Source organism: Pleuronectes platessa, chromosome 5 (assembly GCF_947347685.1).
Source record: "Pleuronectes platessa chromosome 5, fPlePla1.1, whole genome shotgun sequence".
NCBI classification, from domain to species: Eukaryota; Metazoa; Chordata; class Actinopteri; order Pleuronectiformes; family Pleuronectidae; genus Pleuronectes; species Pleuronectes platessa.
Genome location: NC_070630.1, coordinates 20,550,745 through 20,572,109, shown reverse-complemented (window position 1 = coordinate 20,572,109; position 21,365 = coordinate 20,550,745). Strand labels below are relative to the sequence as shown.

Here is a 21,365-nt window from a genome sequence, read left to right as displayed (position 1 = left end):
GTCAACAGTCCGCTCCAGGGCAGGGGGGCGTGGCGGCGTGAGTGGCCCAGACCTTCACATTTTTTTCTGTATGTGGCCCTCGGGATGAAAAGTTTAGACACCCCTGCTTTAGATCATCATAATATAGACATTGCTCTTGTTGCTAATGCATTGTTCTTAATGAAACCTTCAAATAATTTAGATACACTAAAACACACCAGAGCTGGCCCTGAATTTGAGGTCAAATAGAGCCTAGAAAATACACACTACGGTTGTATGCCTACATTAACCAGTGTAGGGTCACTTCACAAATATATTTATCATGGTCAAGTAAAACATAAAGATATTTTGTGAGACCCTGGTCACCTTGACTTTCAAATACCAAAATCGGATCATCTCATCCTCGACTCCAAGTGAATGTTTGTTCCAAATTTTGAAGAAATTCACCCAACGCAGTGTTCACAGGCAACCCAAAAATCATAATGCCTCCGACCATTGGCTGTGTCCCTTCTGGAGCCATGAAAACAGCCGGACGGACAGAAGACATTAAGAAACCCTGAGATAATGGAACAAGGTAGATCAATTGTGACATTCATTAAGACATAATATTAAAGGCAAGGGCCGATTAACAAGCCATGGCATGAAAGAGCACAAAGCAACGATCTACTAATCTAATACATGTCCATCACAACAAGCTTTAATTTATAATTGACAGCTGCTGCACAAAAAAGGCGCAGGAACATCTGTCCAGTCGATTGAATGTGGCACCTCGCTGAAACAACAAAGAAGTGTTTTGTGCTTGACCTGGCAGCCACAGATAACTCTGTTCTCCTCCAGTGCTTTTTCAGTCAGTGCTGACAGGATACAGTAATGTGAATGTATTGTTGAAGACACTCCCGGTATTAGCTTTTATTAGATTCAAGTAATGGGCATGAAATATGAACAATTATCCACGTCTGGGTATTTTTCAGACCAGTTTTCTATGTCGTGCTTGTACATGAAATCAGAAAATGTTTTGCTTCCTTTTATCTTTCATTACTTCCACATCCTCGGAAAAGTATTATTTTGCTAATAGGAAAAAAATGAAAAATCGACAGGTCAGTTCAGGTTCATCATGATAAGCGAAACACAGGCTTTCTGCCACAAACCCAGAAACAAACATCCATGTATGTTTGATTGATATACAACTGCAACATGAGAGCGATATGAAACATGGAGCATTTCAGTGTCCCCCCCCCCCCCCCCCCCCGCCATTAGACATCAAGCCTATACTCATGGTACCAGCTGCTGGAGCCGATCCCCCCAAATGCTGTATCAACGACATCAGTGCTGTACCTGTACAGTCTTAAGTGCTCGATCAGCGAAGAGAACTCCAGCAGTGACGTCCACCACCGCTCCGTCTCCCTCATTCAGGTGGATCTGGGGGATGTGCTGGCTGAAGTTGTCAGGGGTCAGGGTCACCATGGGAACCTTGTTTTTCTGCAGGGTGCTCTTATACTGCTGGTAACTCACACTGTTCTCTGGTCCCATCACCAGGAGTCCTGTTTGTCTAAAAATCAGGGAAGATGAGGACAAAGCTTGTGAAAGTTGAATCCAGGGCACATATTCAGCCTGGGGGGCCAGTTCGGTAATGATTTGAAGAAAGGTATTGGCTTCATTCTGACTTTGTCAACAGTATACTTGACAATTGTTTACAACTCAAAGGTCACTTACTAGCTCTTTTGGAGTTTTCAACCATATCTCATATTCAGAGTACAATAAAAAGCTCATGTGTCATCATGTAATTACTGATATATAATTTTATACATATAGCTTTAATGGAATTTTAAGTATATGTCTTGTAAAAGGTCAGCTGGTGACACCTGATAAAACCTGATTAAGAACATTCATCAGTCATCTGTCATTATCAAGTAGAAAGCTCTTTGAAAGGCTAATAAGGAACCTTGAGTTTAACATATTTCAACACAGAGACGCAAATTAGTTTTCTGGTTATTCGTCCTTTGTCTGTTTCTTGTTCACACTGAAAAAGGAATCAAAATGAAGCAGAGTCTTGAATAGAGCTGTGGGTTAGTATTGCCTTCATGGAGCGGGGCGGATTGACTCAAGGATGTCGGCACTAAGGTTCTGCCTCACAAACCCCCCTCCGCCTTCCTATAGATCCTTGGAAAATAATATTAAATAAGACAAACGACAGTGAGGTGCTGGTGCAACAAATCCCAGCCTTCTGCTCCGACACACCAGCTGAGTGTTCAGAGAGAGAGTTATTAATGTTCGGGTCTCAGAGTATGGAGGACATATGCTTTACTGTCACTTTAGTAATACTGTCATTTAGGTCAACCCTCCTATCTACTCTCTTGGCCAACTGGAAGCAAAGATGATAATGCTATGTCCACTCACTCTGTTTGATTCCACAATGCTTCTCTTCACGACTGCCCTGTATGAAGGCTAATGGCTTTACGCAGCCTTTCACCTGCCCAGAAGAAGCCCCCGGGGAAAAAGAAAAAAAGCCCCAGAAGTGAAGGCACCTGGGAAGATGCTGATGTGATGACGCTAGTGCATCTGCAAGAGTTTAGAAACGGCTCGCTGGTAGTGGGGCTGAAGGATGACGATGTTTTGAGTGATGTTTATTAAGAAGATTGGGTAATTACTGTTATCATTAGAAAAAAACCTCAGTCATAAAGCAGCATCAGTAAGTACCACAGGCCAGACACAGAAAGTCAGTCTGCAACAGATAACAATGTAATCTTAAAAGTACTTACTTTTCTCTTCCATTACTTTCACTAACCTGGAGGTTACTGGGTGTTCAGACTGAAAGCAAAAAGCTACGTGGCTGCTGCAGACACTTGGTCTGTTTTGTTTGTGTTCTTGGAATTCAATGAAAAACCTGCGTTATTGACATCTAATTCTCCTGTGAGCGTTTGTGGGTCTTAGCCTGACATCTGTTTAGCATATACTATTGAGCCGGGGGAAGGGAGTAATACTGCGACAGCTTTTCGGACATAAACGTCTTTCATTTATGAGAAATAACATTGATATTCTCTGATTTTACAAACTAAAAAAATTGCAAGAGAAGGAGTTAATGTCACCAATGTATATATATTTTTAAAAAAAAAAACTCTCATTGCACCCTCTGCAGTGGCTGATCTCATACAAGTTTACTTTGCTATCAGACTCAGGAATGAGGAAATTGAAGTTTAGCCTTTTGACAATTTTGTCATTTGAATGGAAGAGTTTTTTCTCACAGCATTATGACTTAATAATCTCAGGACATTCAAATATCTTCCTTCTTCTCACCCCTCTGTGGTGTGCAATTTGTTTTAACCTACAATGGCCCTTATAAGATGCATAACTAAGAGCCCAGATGTAATTAAGGGAATTAACCTTTATAATCATCCTCATAGTGGCAGTTGACTGCACATCAAATGTCCGGTGAACATTAAAACAGCAGATCACAGCATCTCTCAGACTAAGAGCTTGTGAAACATAGGGTATAATTCAGTAATGCTTGATAGATGACCGACTTGAGCTTTGCCAGCAGTGTTTCCTGAGGGCTGCTCCGACATCTGTCGGTAGCCATAAGGCACAGACACGCCAGACTAAAGGCTTCAGCCATCCATTAGTATACTTTATGACCGTGTCTCGTGCCTTTGTGCTTGTGTGTATTTGAGAGTGTGTGACAGAGGGAGCATAAGCAAGGCAAGCATGTGTAGGATTGTAAATATTATTCCTCAATGAGTCTGGCCTATTAAAGCAGGGGATCGGCTGTCACCAGAGGTCGTCACGTATGTGGAGATGATAAAAATGGCTGCTGGGTAGATTTTAGCTGCGCTCTGGGGCTGTTTCGATGGCTCCATCTGTCCCAGAGGCAGCAATAGAAGTGGGAGGCATTACTCACATCAGCCCAGACATTTCTCATTGTGATGCAGACATTTTTGTTTTGCCAGCCCAAGGGCACAGGTGGCTTTTAAGATGTGGACCCATCAGTCATGAGCGGTGGATGGGTGCAGGGGGACAGGGAGGTGCACTGTTTTTCTAGGGAGCATAATGTGGGCATGGCTTAGTATCATGGACAGTTACCCTGAGCCATGAATAATGAGTCTGTGTTATTTAGCTGGCGCTGAGAACACATGCGGCTGCTCAGAGGTAATAAGACCAGGGAACTTATATTGCAGCTGGAAGCATGGCCACAGTTTGATGCCACTGTCATCTTTGTAAACACACAAACACCTCCCTGCTCCCCGAACGAGAACCAGAGGTGTAGTGAGATGAAAAAGCCCCTGCCCTACATTCAGAGGCATGGGAGCTGTCAAGGGGTGATTCAGTGACGCTGGAGGTAATGAGAAAGTCGTGCATTTACGGCTCCCGTGGATTGAGTTGCGGCTCTTGTGCTTACATAGCACCTTGAATGTGACAAATCTCCGTGTTCCGCTGAAGCTTTTGTTATGTTCTATTTAATGGGTTTTTGTCTCTTGTGTTTCTGCTGACTGCTTACCTGTACAGTTTGACGCCCGCCTCCCTCTCCAGCTGAGCCCACAGCTCGTAGCACTCCTCCATCATGTGGGTGTAGAAGTCCTGATCGTAGGCCTTGCGGATGATGCGGGTCTGGCCATGGGAGCTCCCTCTGGTGTGGGGCAGGACGAACTGGAGAAGATGAACGCAACATCAAGAAAAACAACGTTAATTTGGGAAAGACACCAATGGCCCCAAATATGTTGTTTATGTCGTATGTAATAAAACAACAATGGAGATTATTAACCAGTGTGTGTGTACGCAAAAAAGCAATGGATGGATTTTCACTCAAACTAGCATTTTACTGCAGATGATACATTTTTGGTGCTGACTGGTCAAAGGTCAGGGTGAACAAACATATTTTTTTCAATTCAAAAACAATTTTGCAGAAGTGTTGCTTTACATAAATGAGTTCCACTATGTTAGGCATTTAAATTATAGCTGGTATGTGGGTCTGACTGAACTCTTAACAAATAAAGACAGGAGGGGGGGGTATGAGCAGTTTGAGCCAGATAAGGCCTTCACACAAATGATTTATAAATAATGAATCTTGTAATTGTTCTAAATTCTAACTTCTGATTTTAAAGCATAATTCCCGTAGTTGAAGGAACTGTCCCATCTGGGGCAAAGTCAGGTTGACATTGTTTGGTTAAGTTGTTTTGAATGTCTGTACAAACAGAATGTACAGCCGAGGGAGCAGGAACATAATATTTTCTACTCAAGGCTAGTTTATGAAACAACATCGAAATATCAGGAGAGGGAGGGTTGTCTAGCAACCGGCAGCGTGACGGAGACGGCTTCTCGTCACTTCCTGGATTCCGTGACAGGAGGTGTGGGACTACAGCTGTGGACCAATAAGGGAGAACCAAATTGTTTTGCGGGGACTCTCCTCCAATATTTTAAACCAATCACATTAAATCTACTGTTATAATTATATCAAACCCCTTCTGTTCGGGGCCCTTATTGACTACCTATTGCTAACTGATTTAGCCTAGGCTGTGATAATTGTCCATAGCTATGTTGTTCAACTTTCATTGCATCTTAATAAATACTTAAATTGGACCAGTCCGGCTCATCTCTTATTTAGGATAAACCAACACGCCTTACAACTAACATTTAAAGTAATAATAATAATAATAATAATAATAATATTAATAATAATAATAATAATAATAATAATAATAATTGGGTTACATTACATTTCATTTAGCTGATCCTTATATCCAAAGTGACTTACAATAAGTGCATTCAACCATGAGGGTACAAACCCAGAACAACAAGAATCAAGAAAAGTATAATTTCTTCAACAAAGCCAAACTACAAAGTTCTTTAAGTAAGTGCCATTTAAGTGCTTTCTAAATTGTTAGTTTAAACTTTTATTCAAGGTACAGTCGGAAGAGATGTGTTTTTAGTTTGCGGTGGAAGATGTTTAGACTTCCTGTTGTCCTGATGTAATTTGGTAGCTCATTCCACCATTTAGGAGCCAGGACAGCAAACATTCCTGATTTTGTTTAGTTTTCATCTCGCAGTGATGGGGCAACAAGCCGATTGGACGAAGCAGAGCAGAGTGAACGGGCTGGGGTGTAAGGTTTCAACGGGCCAGGAGTGAGTTACATAGACTTGGCCTGAGATGACCAGGGCCTGGATCAGAGCCTGCCCCGCCTTCTGAGTGAGAAGGGGGCGTGTTCTCCTGATGTTGTACAGTATAAATCTACAGGAACGTGATGTAACAGTAATGTTGGCAGTAAGTAAGGGAGCGTTGACTGCCGAGTGTCACACCCAGATTCCTAAGTGTCTGGGTGGGGGCTAACACGGAGTGTTCAAAGGTAATGGTCAGGTCGAGGGTTGGAGAGCCTTTCACTGGAAGGATAAGTAGTTAAGTTAATAGTTATTATTATATAATAGAATATTTTGTGTTTCTTCCAGTTTTTGACTTAGGGAATGTGTTAAAGGAGCTACAATAATAAAATGTATTATTATTATTATTATTATTATTATTATTATTCGATGACAAGGAATCTGTTTGAATCATGATACTTTTTCATCACGAACTAATGCCACACACACTGTCTTAACAGTTCTTAATAAACGTGACAGTACGAAGTTAGTGAGAGACACACCTGCTCCAACAGAAGAGTCCTCTGGTTGTGTTGAGCCAGCTGATAGGCCGTGAACGAGCCCTGGACCCCGGCCCCGATTACTATACAGTCATACTCAGCTGTGGTCGACATCTTGGTCTTTCTGTAGCTACTAGCTCTGACTACACGCTCACAGACACACGAACACGTCTCCCTCTCCTGCTTGGACTGCCCCCTCCCATTTTTGAATGGAGGAGGAACCGAACACGATTGGAACATTGTGCCCTGACTGTTGACTGCCAGGCACGCAGCTTGTGGGCCTCACCAGCAGGTGTATCCAGTGTGTTCGAAGGGAAACTGAGGTCATGGTAAGGACTGGGACATTGTTCAGGTGTGGATGGGAGACAGGCTGAGAGGGGAATGGAGTCTATGGGAGCGTGACAGCACACCAGTGCCTGTGAGCTTGTGAACAGGGCAAATAATACCCTTATTAAAACTTTACAAAATTGAATTGAATTTCACTATTCATTAATTCGACCTCAGCACATGTTCCTCTTGTTTACTGGGCTTTATAGAACTCAGACTATAGTTCTTAAGCAGTGGAATTGACTTGAGTGTGTTTTATTCTGTCATCAAATATAAATGTATTAAATCTAAAAAGGAAGAATCAAATAATCTATTTAAAGTTACAGGGGGTTTATGTCAGTTTTCTCCTCTGGTTAATGTGGTTTCTTGGTGGTGACGGGCACTGGTGCTTTAGCCACTGTGTTTAAAAAGGGAGATATTATAATCTATTGCTTGCTGAGCAGCTCTATACTTATCCTCGGAAGACTGGACACTACAGCTAAAGTAACTATAACATATAGCTAGTGTATTAACAAATAAATTGACATGTGTATTATTATTATTGATAATAATAATATATGGAAGAAAAAGCAGGAGAAGAAAATTATGTTTAATATGTTGTCAATGATGAAGAAATATTTATCAAAATGTTAATATTATCAGTTAAATATTATACAGCATTTTTAGCAAAAGAGCTGAAAAGCCTTTTTGTATCAGTTGGTATTTTATTAAAGTGTCGACAACTGAGAGGGGGGGAAAAATCATCAATATTTGACATTCTTTGTTAAAGCAGACCCAAGGTTCTAGTTGTGTGTGACAAGGACTGAGTGAGTGTGCACAACAGAAAACAAGAGGAAACTGTTTTATGAGTAGCTCTTATAAAATGCACAGCTGTTGTATAAAAGTCTATTCCAGCAGCGCTGTTGTTGTCCTCTCTCCATAGTTGAACTTTTACTCACTTACATAACGATGAATAGCCTACAAAGTCCAGAGGGTGAGTGCAGGTGGAACACACAGTTGTTAGTATGACCTTTGTCCTCTTTAAGTTAGAAATGATCTAAAAAAAATCTTTATAACAAACTGATCTTTGTATATGTTCAACTTTTTATTTACATTGAGTTTCATAAACTGTAGCCTTCAAAATTAAGTGGCTACCTTGGAATATGTGTATTCAATCCTCTGATCAGTTTTACATTACAGTTTACATCTGTGTGATCGGTGAATATGTTTATTTTTGCAATAATAACATGGCGCTTGTTTTTTCCAGTAAGAGCCATGAATTACCAGAGATAATAATAATAATAATAATAATAATAATAATAATAATAATAATAATAATAATGTGCCTGTATAACCAATAAGCACAGTGTAAAATAAGAGCTGTGAGGCTATTACTCAGCGCAGCATTACTTTGAGCTTAATGCAAACACAAGTATACAATGTTTACCATGATTAACATCAAAGATTAGCCTGTTAGCCAGCTAACATTTTCTGTAAAGATTAAGTACAGCTGATTGATTTTGTCAGGTTTTGGGTCTGAATTTAGGTCTGATTATGGGGTCAGTTAACAAACCTCTGCGTCGGCATGCAATGTATAAAAAATGCCATGTCATTCATTCAAATTTAAATATAAACCACACACATGAAAAGTAATAAATTAAATGTCAGTTTCATTTTATGAGAAACATTGACAATAAAATCTTCATAGTAGATAATCCAGGTAGGATGAACACAAAGTGAACTTTACTCTGCACCATAGACTGTTTATAAAAAGCTCTGCACACAACGTCCACTACACAAACAATAAAAGAGTTACTGTATATTGAAGAACTTCTTGAAGAGGTCTCACTAACGACTAGGAACAACTCTGAAGTAGCTCCAGAGCATCAACACAGGTCAAAAGAACATCCATTCCAAACAGGCAGGTTTAGAACAGGCTCTGCACAAGTTGATAACAAAATAAAAAATGTCTGAATTCTGTTCTGCTGCTTCAGTTTCAGTGTCGTGGTATTTTGAATGCTGACTCATTGTTATACTGTTAAGGCTTACTGTGACACTTGCAAATAATAGCCACACATGTTATTAGTATAATTTCCTGCGCTATATTTGACAAGTTTAAATGTTTGCTGCAAAAATACACATTCGCTTTAAAAACTAATTCTAATGCATCATGAGATCATTTACATTTTGAGAGTTTTTTGACGATATGCACTCTGCATACAGTTAAACAAAATGTTCTTGTCTTTTAATTTGACCGAAACCGAATCTTTCCAGGCACAGGAGTTTTTCTCTCATGCGCGTTGAAAGATTCAAAGCATTCATTCATTGATTTTTTCTTTCTCCTCTAATTCTGTGGACAGCTGGAGCCTCAGTCTGAATAGTTCTCATTTGCAATCGATCAGCGTTGGTATGGCTCATCCCCATTGACCTCTTCAACAGAAGAACACAGCGGTAAGGCAGCATCTCTTCCAAATCAACAACCTGACCTGTCCACCTGCTCGGTATGTCTGCAAGAGGAAATGCTTCCATTTATTTGCATGTAAGTCTTGATGTAATAGTCGTCCTATTATTTCAGTGTGAATGATAATTGAATAATAGCGGTGGCTAAGGACAGGGATGATTTTATGAGCATATTTACAGTGGACTAATCCAAGGTTACCTTTTTGGACAAGCTGAGCCTGACATGGTGCAAACCAAGTGGAAGGTTTGTGAATGTTTGTGGCCAAATTTGAAATCAAATCGATTTGAAGTCAAATCAGTCATCAACAGCTGCAACTGGGCTAGTATTACAAAGCTCGGTAGATTGCATGTTCCCGAACTGTGAAGTAATGAAATCAGGGCTAAATCATCACTGGCCAACACCAAAATATCCTTGTTGTTGTTTTAATACCTAAAATGTTCACATTCCTAAAGGTTGAGGCACTAATGGAGATTATCAGGTGGCTGCTGAGATCACAGCAGAAAAAGGGTCCTTTGGGATCATCAGGCTGAATAAACAGGAGTAATTGAGAACACCCTCTATTAGAATATTGTTGTTGGTGGATGACTAATGACCTTCCTTCACATTCTAACATGCTGCCCCCTCCATTCATGGACTTTATTGCCTCTCCTGAATTCCCAACATTCATTTAATTCACTTTAAAAGAAGACAGAAGCATGCAAAGTACTATGTGGCAGTAAGGAGCGCCTGCGTGAGAGACCTGCTGAATAAACATGAGCATATTTCAAGTGTAGCCATTTTTTAAGTTCTGTTTTAACCTTGAGAGAAATAGTGGACCATATATGAATACGACTTATTTTAGGCCTGATTCTCTCCTTAGAAAGACATCAGGAGCACAGCTATCATTGGTTATCATTAATGTGTTTTAGTCAAACATGGGACAGAAACCACCAAATAATTCTAAAGGTTGTTTTCAATTTTTTAAACATAAATATAACTGATAAAAAAAATTGTTTATGTTAATATGTAACTTATATCTGATTATTTACTTGCTACTTTCACCCTCTTATTGCTAACAGGGTTAAATGCTGAACAGGTATTGCACAGTGGGGTTTGGTTTGTTGGGCTCCTTTGCTTGGTTGCTGCTGCAGCCAGAACCAAGTCCAGAAGAGCAGTGAGAGTGAGAGTGGACCAAGGCAGTGGAGTTGTGGGCCAGATGGACAAACTACATGCTGAAGCTCACTATGAAGCTGCCAAAAGGAGTGACCCCTGTCACAGTCACATTCTTCAATCCACTGATATTATTCAAAACAAATAGCTGCATGTAAAGTGTATGTAAATAGTGTGTCCAATTTATCATTGGAGGGATTTGGAAACATGTGTATGTTACTGACTGGGGACCATATGAATACATAAATGAATAAACAAACACAGTTATACAAGATGAACTCTAAATGACCCTTATGGGGCAAAAGGTCAGAGATACAGCATGTGCAGCTCACTGTTTCTCAACCACCTGACCGCACATTATAGCTGCCTTTGATGAAAGAGGTTGTAACCACACCTGCAGTATGTTATGTTAGATGGATGGTGGATAAACTACGTGCCGTGTGGGTAATGGCCTCTGTTCTCGACAGCAGGCTGAGCAGATGGATGGTGAGGCAGGACAGACCTGCAGAGGGTCAGATGGTCAAACACCCCGCTGGGCCACCGTGTCGCACACACACGAAGTGTGAACCTTCCCACAGTCTCCATCCTGCAACATTATACCACCCAACATTATCTCCATGCAACTATCAGTTATGTTGCATGTTTCAGTGCATTAAGTTGAACCTGCATATGCTTCTATCTGCTAACCACTTTCCAAAAGACATCAAAGTGATTTAGATTTGCTTATGTTTTAAATACTTTCAGAGAGCCACTGTTTTCCAGTTATTCCACCTCAGTGTGAAGATCAACATGTGTTGATTTGGGGCACAAACATACGACAAGGAATGAAGAACAAAGAAGAACTCAGAAAAATATGGCAGAGTCAAACCTTGATATTATTTGTAAAGCATCTTTTAAATTTTAAATTGTATTAACTCTCTGTCAAGATGTGTTAAGGAAATTCAAGATACTATAAGAGATATATAAATGAAAATAATTAGCATTTTAGGGCAGCTGTGGCTCAAACCTGCTGGAGCTACTGAACAAATTACACACATATACTTAATACTATATGTTTAATGTGCTCTTCTGAATTATATAGATTGGTATAATTTGGTCTGTGCAGCACATTGAGACTATGCATACATGTACATGTACAGTGCCTTGCATAAGTATTCACCCCCTTTGGACTTTTCTACTCTTTGTCATGGTATAACCACAGATTAAAATTTATTTCATCGTGAGTTTATGTAATGGACCAACACAAAATAGTGCATCATTTGGAAGTGGGGGGAAATATTACATGGATTTCACAATTATTTACAAATAAAAATCTGAAAAGTGTTCAGTGCATATGTATTCACCCCCTTTACTGTGAAACCCCTAACAAAGATCTGGTGCGACCAATTGCATTCACAAGTCACATTTGCAAGTCACATAATTAGTAAATAGGGTCCACCAGTCTGCAATTTAATCTCAGTATAAATACACCTGTTCTGTGACGGACTCAGAGTTTGTTGGAGATCATTACTGAACAAACAGCATCATGAAGACCAAGGAGCTCACCAAACAGGTCAGGGATAAAGTTGTGGAGAAATATGAAGCAGGGTTAGGTTATAAAAAAATATCCAGAGATTTGAACATCTCTCTGTGCACCATAAAATCCATCATAAGAAAATGGAAAGAATATGGCACAACCGCAAACCTACCAAGAGGAGGTCGTCCACCCAAACTGAAGAGTCGGACAAGGAGAAAATTAATCAGAGAAGCAACCAGGAGGCCCATGGTTACTCTGGAGGAGTTGCAGAGATCCACAGCTGAGGTGGGAGAATCTGTCCACAGGACAACTATTAGTCGTCTACTCCACAAATCTGGCCTTTATGGAAGAGTGGCAAGAAGAAAGCCATTGTTGAAAGGGATCCATAAAAAATCCCGTTTGGAGTTTGCCAGAAGCCATGTGGGAGACACAGCAAACATGTGGAAGAAGGTGCTCTGGTCAGATGAGACCAAAATTGAACTTTTTGGCCTCAATGCAAAACGCTATGTGTGGCGAAAACCCAACACTGCCCATCACCCTGAGCACACCATCCCAACAGTGAACCATGGTGGTGGTAGCATCATGCTGTGTGGATGCTTCTCTTCAGCAGGTACAGGGAAACTGGTCAGAATAGAGGGAAAGATGGATGGAGCCAAATACAGGGAAATCCTTGAAGAAAATCTGATGCAGTCTGCAAAAGACTTGAGACTGGGGCGGAGGTTCATCTTCCAGCAGGACAATGACCCTAAACATACAGCCAGAGCTACAAAGGAATGGTTTGGATTAAAGAATGTTAATGTCTTAAAATGGCCCAGTCAAAGCCCAGACCTCAATCCAATAGAGAATCTATGGCAAGACTTGAAGATTGCGGTTCACAGACGGTCTCCATCCAATCTGAATGAGCTTCATCTTTTTTGCCAAGAAGAATGGACAAACCTTTCCATCTCTAGATGTGCAAAGCTGGTAGAGACATACCCCAAAAGACTTGCAGCTGTAATTGCAGCGAAAGGGGGTTCTACCAAGTATTGACACAGGGGGGTGAATACTTATGCACCCAACAGATGTCAACTTTTTTGTTCTCATTATTGTTTGTGTCACAATAAAATTTATTTTGCACCTCCAAAGTACTATGCATGTTTTGTTGATCAAACGGGAAAAAGTTTATTTAAGTCTATTTGAATTCCAGTTAGTAACAGTACATAATGGGAAAAAGTCCAAGGGGGGTGAATACTTATGCAAGGCACTGTATATTTCACAGCAGCTGGTTCAGGCACTGTCTTACATTGTACTAAACATGGCAGGGGTGGAATTATGATGGCAGTTAGTAACAGTGAAAGTCCTCAAAAAAGGTTTTATCAGATACCCTTACCTGAGGTAGAACAAAAACACAAGCATGGAATTTGATATGTTCCCTTTGTGAAATAGATAGCTGATATTACATTCTACAAAATACAACAACAACGGTAAGGTTGTGAGTATTGACTCACCCTATGGGCTAATCAGGCAGAATAAAGCCACTGTCGAGATGATGGGATGCACTAATAGTGCGCTGATATCTGCCCTTAACTTCAAAGTAGTCAAAATAGAAATTTATTATACAACACTAGAGCCATTAGAGGATTGAAAGCAGCAAATGAAAGATCCCTAAATAATTAATGAATTGAGAACTTAAGTTTTGAGTGTAGCAGTGGTGTACTGACTACTTTTTTGATATAATGGTCTATATATGTATGCTTAACAGTCAGCTAACGTTTTAAAGGAATGATGATATTCCAACATAATCTCACTATGGACATCACTCAGATTTTCAAAAGAAAAAACATAGGTCCTCCATTCTTCGGTGTATTTGCACATATTCTGCACAATACAGGTTTAATAACAATCAACCTTCCAATACCACTATTTCTGAATATTATATCTAAACTGAGACTTTGCATGAGACAACGTTTGCAGTATTGATCTTGTGCCTTCGCTGTGTCTTCCCTGAGAAAGAAAAACCTATATAAACATTAATAATTATAGACACTTTTGTTGATTAATATTAAAAATCTCCACAGCTCCACAGAAAGGCAGAATGAGACATGGTTTTGCTGTTTATGATATGGGACACTGAAATCACCATCTGCTGGTAGTGAAGGTTAATTCTCTCTGGGCACATGGTGTGGGCGTGCCGCTGAGGCCCTAGCACCTCACGTCCCTCAGCTGTGAGTGCAATGTGAAGAAAGCCATGCCCCTCCGTTTCAAAAGCACCCCTCTGCTGTGCAGCAGGGGAGGAAATGCAGCGTTAGGGCATTTCCACTGCCACTGTCCCTGACATCAGGGATCCTGGAAGCAGTGAGAAAAAAAGGATCGTAAAATGTCCTCATCCCCCTGTGATAAAGTAACTTTGACAACTTGAATATTAAACAAGGACACATGCTCAGGCGGATCTTTGTGGTTTGGGAAGGATTTTCAATAGTAATCTGCAAGATTTCTTCTGAATTTTTTTTTTGTCTTTTAGACACTAGCGTTTCACACAATTTAGATCAAATTCCAATTAAGTAGGTCTCAGAGTTAAAGTGCTAAAGCTAATAAAATATCCCAAGGACTTTGAGATGAGTAATTTCTTAGTCTCTGAACCTAATGTCAGTCTAATTTATTCATCAGGTAATACTGGTTATGTTTTGCCTAGGCTAAGATTTAAATCAGGGAACCTGTACCATTGACCAGTGTTTCACAAAGAATTGGAGGTTAATTTCATTTGTAAATCAACAGGATTATGTGAAATCTACTGGACGGATTATCACAAAACTCGGTGAAGGATACAGCATGGATGAGGAAAGAACTCATTCAATTTTGGTGCAGATCCAGGAATTAACATGGCGAGATAGGGAGTGCCGTTCCACTGAGTGCCGTTCCAGTTAGAATACTGTAGTTTTGTACCGCAGCACTTTCATATGTGTTGATTTAAGCCTTGATGGCGGGTATGCCTGACACTTGCTGTCAGGATTGTCAACAGCTTCACACTCAGGACATACAATACAGCTGATTGGTGTTCTAATTTAGTTTATTTCAAGAAAATTAAGAAAAGCAAATGTAGGTATATACTTCAAAATACTAGGAAAACAAATCTCGAAGCAAGAGGTGATATAGATAGTGATTTCTTTCCTACAGCCAGACCAGATACAGTGATTCTCCCATCTGGCTCCTGCAGGAAGAGGCCTTCTCAGAGACAGTACTCACTCTACATCAGTGCATCAGTGCAACACTGCATATTAAAGTGGTAACTTGTTGCTGTCATTGTTTATTTTGACCATACTGGCCATGAAAAGATCTCTTCCCTGATGCTATCCCAATGAAAGCGGGGTAAACATATTAAGCTCTGCTTCTTTGTAAATATACTTCTGACCAAAGTTATTGGGATAGTTGGATAGTTGGATGGAAGGGTGAGTGAGTGAAGTGTTCGAGTCCGCAGAACACTTCTGGTGTATCAGGGGTAAACTTTGTAACAGCCAAATCAAAGTAACTGGTGACCAAGACTTCAGACGTAATAAAACAACAGAAAAAAACATAACATGCTTCATTCTGCTCATATGTTGTCATCCAAGTACCCGCAAGCCCTGACATTCATATTTGTCCCGAAATGACCATAACATGATGTGTTTTCAACCGATCATTTGTTTTGTATATATGATATTAATATATTTTGTGTGTATGATATGCCTCTTTTATAACCTACTAATATCTGTACTAATTAAATCAATATCTCCAGTTGAGGATTAGTGGTATGAACAACATTTAAAAAAGCACTTAAACACACTGCTGTGTTTCGGCAACAAAGGCGTGGGAGTGTCACATTGTTCAGGTTGACATCTGCTGCTTGTGATCACCTTCTGCCTGCATTCTACCAAACATCCGAGCAGCTTCACAATATGATGCCCAATGTGAAGGACTGAGACTTTATTTCTGCAGCAGCCTGACAAACATGGACTGCTGTTCACAGAGCAGTGCTAATTAAATCACGTCTCCGCCCGCACAGCGACGGGACCAGCAGGTCATCTCACTGTCATAACAGTCATGGTGACTGATCACTCTGTCTGTATTTGTGATTTATTGTTATTGTACGTTTACATAACAGCGGGTTTTGTTTGCATTATCTGATTGTGGCTGTGAGTGTAAACCCATTTGCACATATGACAAGATGATGTCATATTGTTTGACATCTTCATCCAAAACACAGTCACTTCACTCATTTGTCATTAAACCGTTTCATCACGTCAGTCATATTATTGCTAAACTAAATGTTATGGATACAAGTTCAGGGTGTTACAATTAATGATTTAAACTAAGTGGACCTAACAAACCAGCAGCTAACTGTACCTTTGCTACATCCACACGACCACAAATATGGCGACGCCTGCGAGCTATTTCTGGCAGACAACTCGAGATGCGCTGTGCCAATCATATTACATACATCATGTGACATACATCATGTGACATACCTCAATCTCCACAACCATCTATAATACACACCCACCTTATCAGGTGGTCTTTTTAACCAGAGAGACATTTCCCATCAACCCCTCTTGCTCACACTGCTGCTGCAGTATTGTTAACTGTTGCTTCAAACCCTCCACCACCCCAGCATCCACCTGTAGGCTCCAACGGGGGGTTACAAGTATTTGCTCATCACTCCCATCATTCCTGTGTAATCATATGGGGGAGTGATTAAGTTGGAGCCTAGACGCCAAACACTAAATCTGTTGTAATAAATATATTACATGATCGAACGTGAGTTGTCTGACTGAATGTCGTTTAATAAACGCGTCAACTCTGCTATGTGTCGTTTCCTCAGAGGCGCTACAGTGGTGACGCTTGGAAGCGCTGCTGATCAAGTTTTAGTTTGAAAACTCCAGGGCTGCATTCAAGAATAGAAAGGCAAAGGCAAACAATCAAATAGACATAGTAGCTTGCTGATTGGGTCTTTTAGGTCACAATGTAGCTGTCGCTGATTTATCAGGCTCCTATCAAGTCTGTCAGAGTTGGGGTGTGTGGGTGGACCCAAAATTTGCAGAAGCAGAGTAAAATATTAAAAAGTGTTCTTTAATTAAACCAAGGGTACTTACAAAAAACTAAATCCCCAAAATCACAAACTGAAAAACACAGGAACCAGAAAAGATTGAAAAAAGGGAGCAAGGTTTCAGGATCCAAAGGAACACGAGGGACAACAAAAAACTCACGAGGTAAAAATGTGTGAAAGGCGAATGAACAACAAGGAACTGACAGAGACAAAGGGAAGCACACAGACTTATATAGACAAGGGAGGCAGACAAACACAGAACTCAGGGGGAAACAATTGAACACAAAACCAAACACAGTGAAACACAGGTAAGAGTCAATAAACCAAACACAAGCAAAATGTCCACAAAGAAAAAGTGTCCAACATAAAACAAAAAGACTTTATATAAATGTCCAATGTCAGGACACATGTAAACCGTGTTCCTGAAGAAAACAACCATCACTAGCCTCAGCTACCACTGTAGAACCTAATATTAATAGAATAATAACTTACAAGCGTTACTGACCCTGTTGTCTCTGCCACAGTTGTTGTGTAGTTAAATTCTGCATTTTACAATGATACAACTGTTTACATAGGAGACAAGCTATTGCATGCCTTCCTGTTTACACCGGCAAGCACATGCCCAGTGTACATGAATGGTCACGTGATATGTATTTTCAGGTGTGATAGTATAGACAGGGATTAAAACTGATACATAGCCAAAACGCTTGTGTGGACAGATCGTTTTCAGAGAGAGATTTTTTTAAACAAAGTCTGGATGTTGCCTTTCGCTCACTTTTTGATCTGTTCTTTGTTGCCTTTTCTCCTGGGTATCCTTATTTTCTACAACTTGTTTGTTTATTACAGATAGTGCATTGACTTAGTTGACAGAGTGCTGTGTGTGTCTATTACTGCTGCTGATGCAAACATTTGCACTTCCTCCACCAGATGTCAGCTGTTAACGACAAAAATCAAAAGCTTGGAGTTGTTCAATAATGTTTAAATTCCACTGCATGGATTTGGAGTTATAGATATTTGACACATGTTCTTGTCACTCTTGCTGACAATCAGCTTTCTGCATGAATGGATTGTTAGGCAGAAAATCCAGGACATCAGCTTCGTTTGAGAAAAAGGTCAGGCAAGAACAGGCAGCGCTCCCAAAGACCCGAGTGCTACTCCGTTGCTATTTACCTGGCATTTACTGCTGGCAATGTATTCTGAGTCCTACATTCTTTAAATATCAAGCACCTCGTGTAAATATTCATGATGACCGGCCATACCAACAGGACAAGAGTATGCTCAGGAACATTTAATGAATAACCGAAGCCTCATGAATAATGAGCAACTCGTCAGCCCCACTGATTCAGTTCAGGGAGAGAGTGTGCAGGCAGAGGCCAGTGTCACGTGGCCATGATAATGTGTGGCTCCAGTGGCCGTGGCAGAGAGACTGCTCTGACCCGAGGAGTAGTCTCCACACTCGGCCCCTGCTGTGTTAATGGCTCTATTTAACTGCTCTCCTCTGCACAGGAATTGCTGGAGGATTAGTTGCTTCATTCTCCCTCTGTGGCCCTATTGTCTGGTTTAAAGGCCGCTCTCTGCTTGTCAGATAGATGTGGGCTCGCTGAGAGGGGACACGGATACCTTTGGTTCTTGAAGATGTTTGTGGATAAAGGCTCAGACTGCTCACTGGTGTAGTTAAACTCATTTATTTGGATCATCCTTGTCTGTGTATAATGACAGCAGTTTGCTTGATAAATGTTATATGAATTTTTGTAATCTGAAAGTCGACATTCTGATTCCAGTAAAACCAAGTCAGTCTGTGGATAGTGTAGCATTTCATAGATTAAATATCTGTTTTTGGGGAGGGTCAGACAGCTTCTGTACATCTTTAGGTGACAGACAGACAAAGTCTCAGGCAGTGTTAAGACCTGACATCAACAGGTGTCTCGTATGGTCCCATCTCAAGGGGACAGATCTGAGAACACGCGGGAACGAACAGGTGCTAAATCAAAACTTTTAAAAGGAAACCTGCCAGAACCGATACTTTTTTCAATGAATCAATCAATCAAATTTTATTCGTATAGCCCATATTCACAAATCACAATTTGTCTCGTAGGGCTTAACAAGGTACAGCATCCTTTGCCCTTAACCCTCAACAAGAGTAAGGAGAATCTATCCCAAAGAAAAAATATTAACAGCCTATAACAGCCTATATAAGGTGAATTGAATTCTTCGATGTATTTTATAAAGTACAAGTGGACAGTGGATGATAAGACCATTTATATTTGTATTGCTAAGACAATTTGGAGGCTGAAATTTAATAGATTAACTGTTTAAAATATATTTAACTTAAATATATACGAATACCAATATGTGCAAAACTACTACAGCTAGAAATTGACATAGCAAAATCAAAATAATGAATAAAACCATAACTCAAAACAATAATTTGTAGTTAAATAACGATTCCACTGCTAAAACAGAAAAAGAATTAAATTTCAAACTCTCCATCAAATGTCTTCTAACCTCCAGGGCCAGGCATAACACACGTCCTCTTACCTGCAACAGTTTTATATTGAGGTATTTTTTATTTATTTTTAACTCCCATTTGTTGATTCATTAGTGTGCCACTATCTCAGTATTGTCCACCACATATTGATTGTCTGTGGTTTTTCTCAGACTTTTTCGAAAGTTAAATCTTATTTCACTGTAAAGCTGCACACATTGCATTAGATTGCTCTCTTTTCCTCTGTCACTCTCTCTCACACACACGCATGCAAAAAAACACAGACACACACAAACATACACACACACACTGATCCATACAGACCCATCTGTCATAGACTGGCTGAATGAGGTACGTGAGGGTGACCTGAGAGCAGAATGCTTAGGACATGAACAACATGGTAACATTTCACACGAGCAGTAGGTCTCTGATTGAACTCCTGGCCCGATGAAAGATTTGCTGCATGTCATCCCCCCCCTCTCACCCTTACTATCTCTCTCTCTGATAATGGTCAAAATACCCCCCCCCCCCCCCGAAAAAACAAACCAAAAAACAAATAAAAGACACATCCGGACGTTTTGGATGGTGAGGTGTGAACTGACAAACTCAGAGCTGATGATTTGTGATTGGACCACTCGTTAATACCATGTATGAACCGAGGCCTCTCTTATGGAAAAGACATGACTACTAAACTATCATGTACATTTTCATCAATTCCACCAGCGCTAGCAGAATGGCCTCAGGTCTCATGTCACCCGTAACACTGAAAACATTTCCCAGTAAAGCTTAGTATTGAGGTGTTGTTCTATCAATTTAACATGGCTAATGATGTTCAACGTTTACAAATACACGTGACTGATGTGGAATCAGTTCTTTTAAATCAGTGAAATAGAACCTTAGTGGATTGTTGAGGTGTTTTTCATATTGTTCTGGTTTTAACACAAGAGTCAGAGTGCGGAGAATTGCCAAACTTCAGTTTCCGCAATAGATTTTCCCTGAATTGTCCACAGGCGCTAACATTTTGCATTATAACATGTTTCTTTCCTACTGTCTCTCTATGCTTTGAATCACTGCCACTGTCAACTAAACGCTCATTCTCCTAAGCTCTGCAGTGCCTCATAAACCTCATAAGCTTTGCCTATCTGGCCTTCAGCACATTGTTGTTCTGTGCACACCCATGTTTACCATATGCAAGTGTGTGAGTGTGTGTGTGTGTCTGTGTGTGTGCATTGACACCTGCTTTTATTCACTTCCTCTATTTACATGCATTTTTTGTTATTGTATTACAGTTTTTCTCAGTTGTTAACACACAAAAAGCGAAAATTCGGCACAATTTGCACAACCTTCACTTCATGTACCAATCGCTCGACCCAATTTGGCACTACTTCACACTCCCTTATCTGCATTAGACTCTGACTTTCCTTGTTTACACTCTGATGTCAATTACACATCACCTTGTTGTCAAAACACTACACACAATGTTCAGTTGTTGCACACACTTATCAAGTAAAATCTCAAAGCAACAACCTACAACACACAAATACTCAAATCTCTAAACATTCAGGTCTGTTGAGCAATTTCACAGCATTTACACAGCCCAACAGGAGACTGACATTGTAGATATGGTTCGTGAGAACAACTCTATCACACTCAAACAAATAAAAACTAGGATCCTGGCTGACCATGCTACATTTACAGGAATGCCATGCTGATGAAACAAGTGTTCAGGGTCCCATTTGAACGGAACACAGGCATCAAGGAGTTATGGTGAGAGTTTGTGCTTG

General features: G+C 40.3%; 1 protein-coding gene and 1 long non-coding RNA gene across 3 annotated transcripts in view; one reads left to right on the top strand and one right to left on the bottom strand.

The window, feature by feature from the left end:
* Window positions 1–6,807, bottom strand: part of pipox (pipecolic acid oxidase) — a 27,530-nt gene extending 20,723 nt beyond the window's left edge. Inside the window, exons 1-3 of the mRNA XM_053422335.1 lie at window positions 6,609–6,807; window positions 4,472–4,620; window positions 1,315–1,528 (exon numbers count right to left, since the gene is read on the bottom strand). Of these exons, the coding sequence (XP_053278310.1) occupies window positions 1,315–1,528; window positions 4,472–4,620; window positions 6,609–6,719 (474 nt within the window). The 5' untranslated portion in view covers window positions 6,720–6,807. The remainder of the gene's footprint in view (window positions 1–1,314; window positions 1,529–4,471; window positions 4,621–6,608) is intronic.
* On the top strand, window positions 6,225–21,365 carry LOC128439862 (uncharacterized). Of its 2 annotated transcripts, none has more exons than XR_008338457.1 (4): window positions 6,225–6,314; window positions 6,763–6,934; window positions 9,272–9,450; window positions 21,280–21,365. It is a non-coding gene; the product is annotated as an uncharacterized LOC128439862 (long non-coding RNA). The 2 variants fall into 2 exon arrangements; XR_008338458.1 differs by lacking the exon at window positions 21,280–21,365 and adding an exon at window positions 10,431–10,795.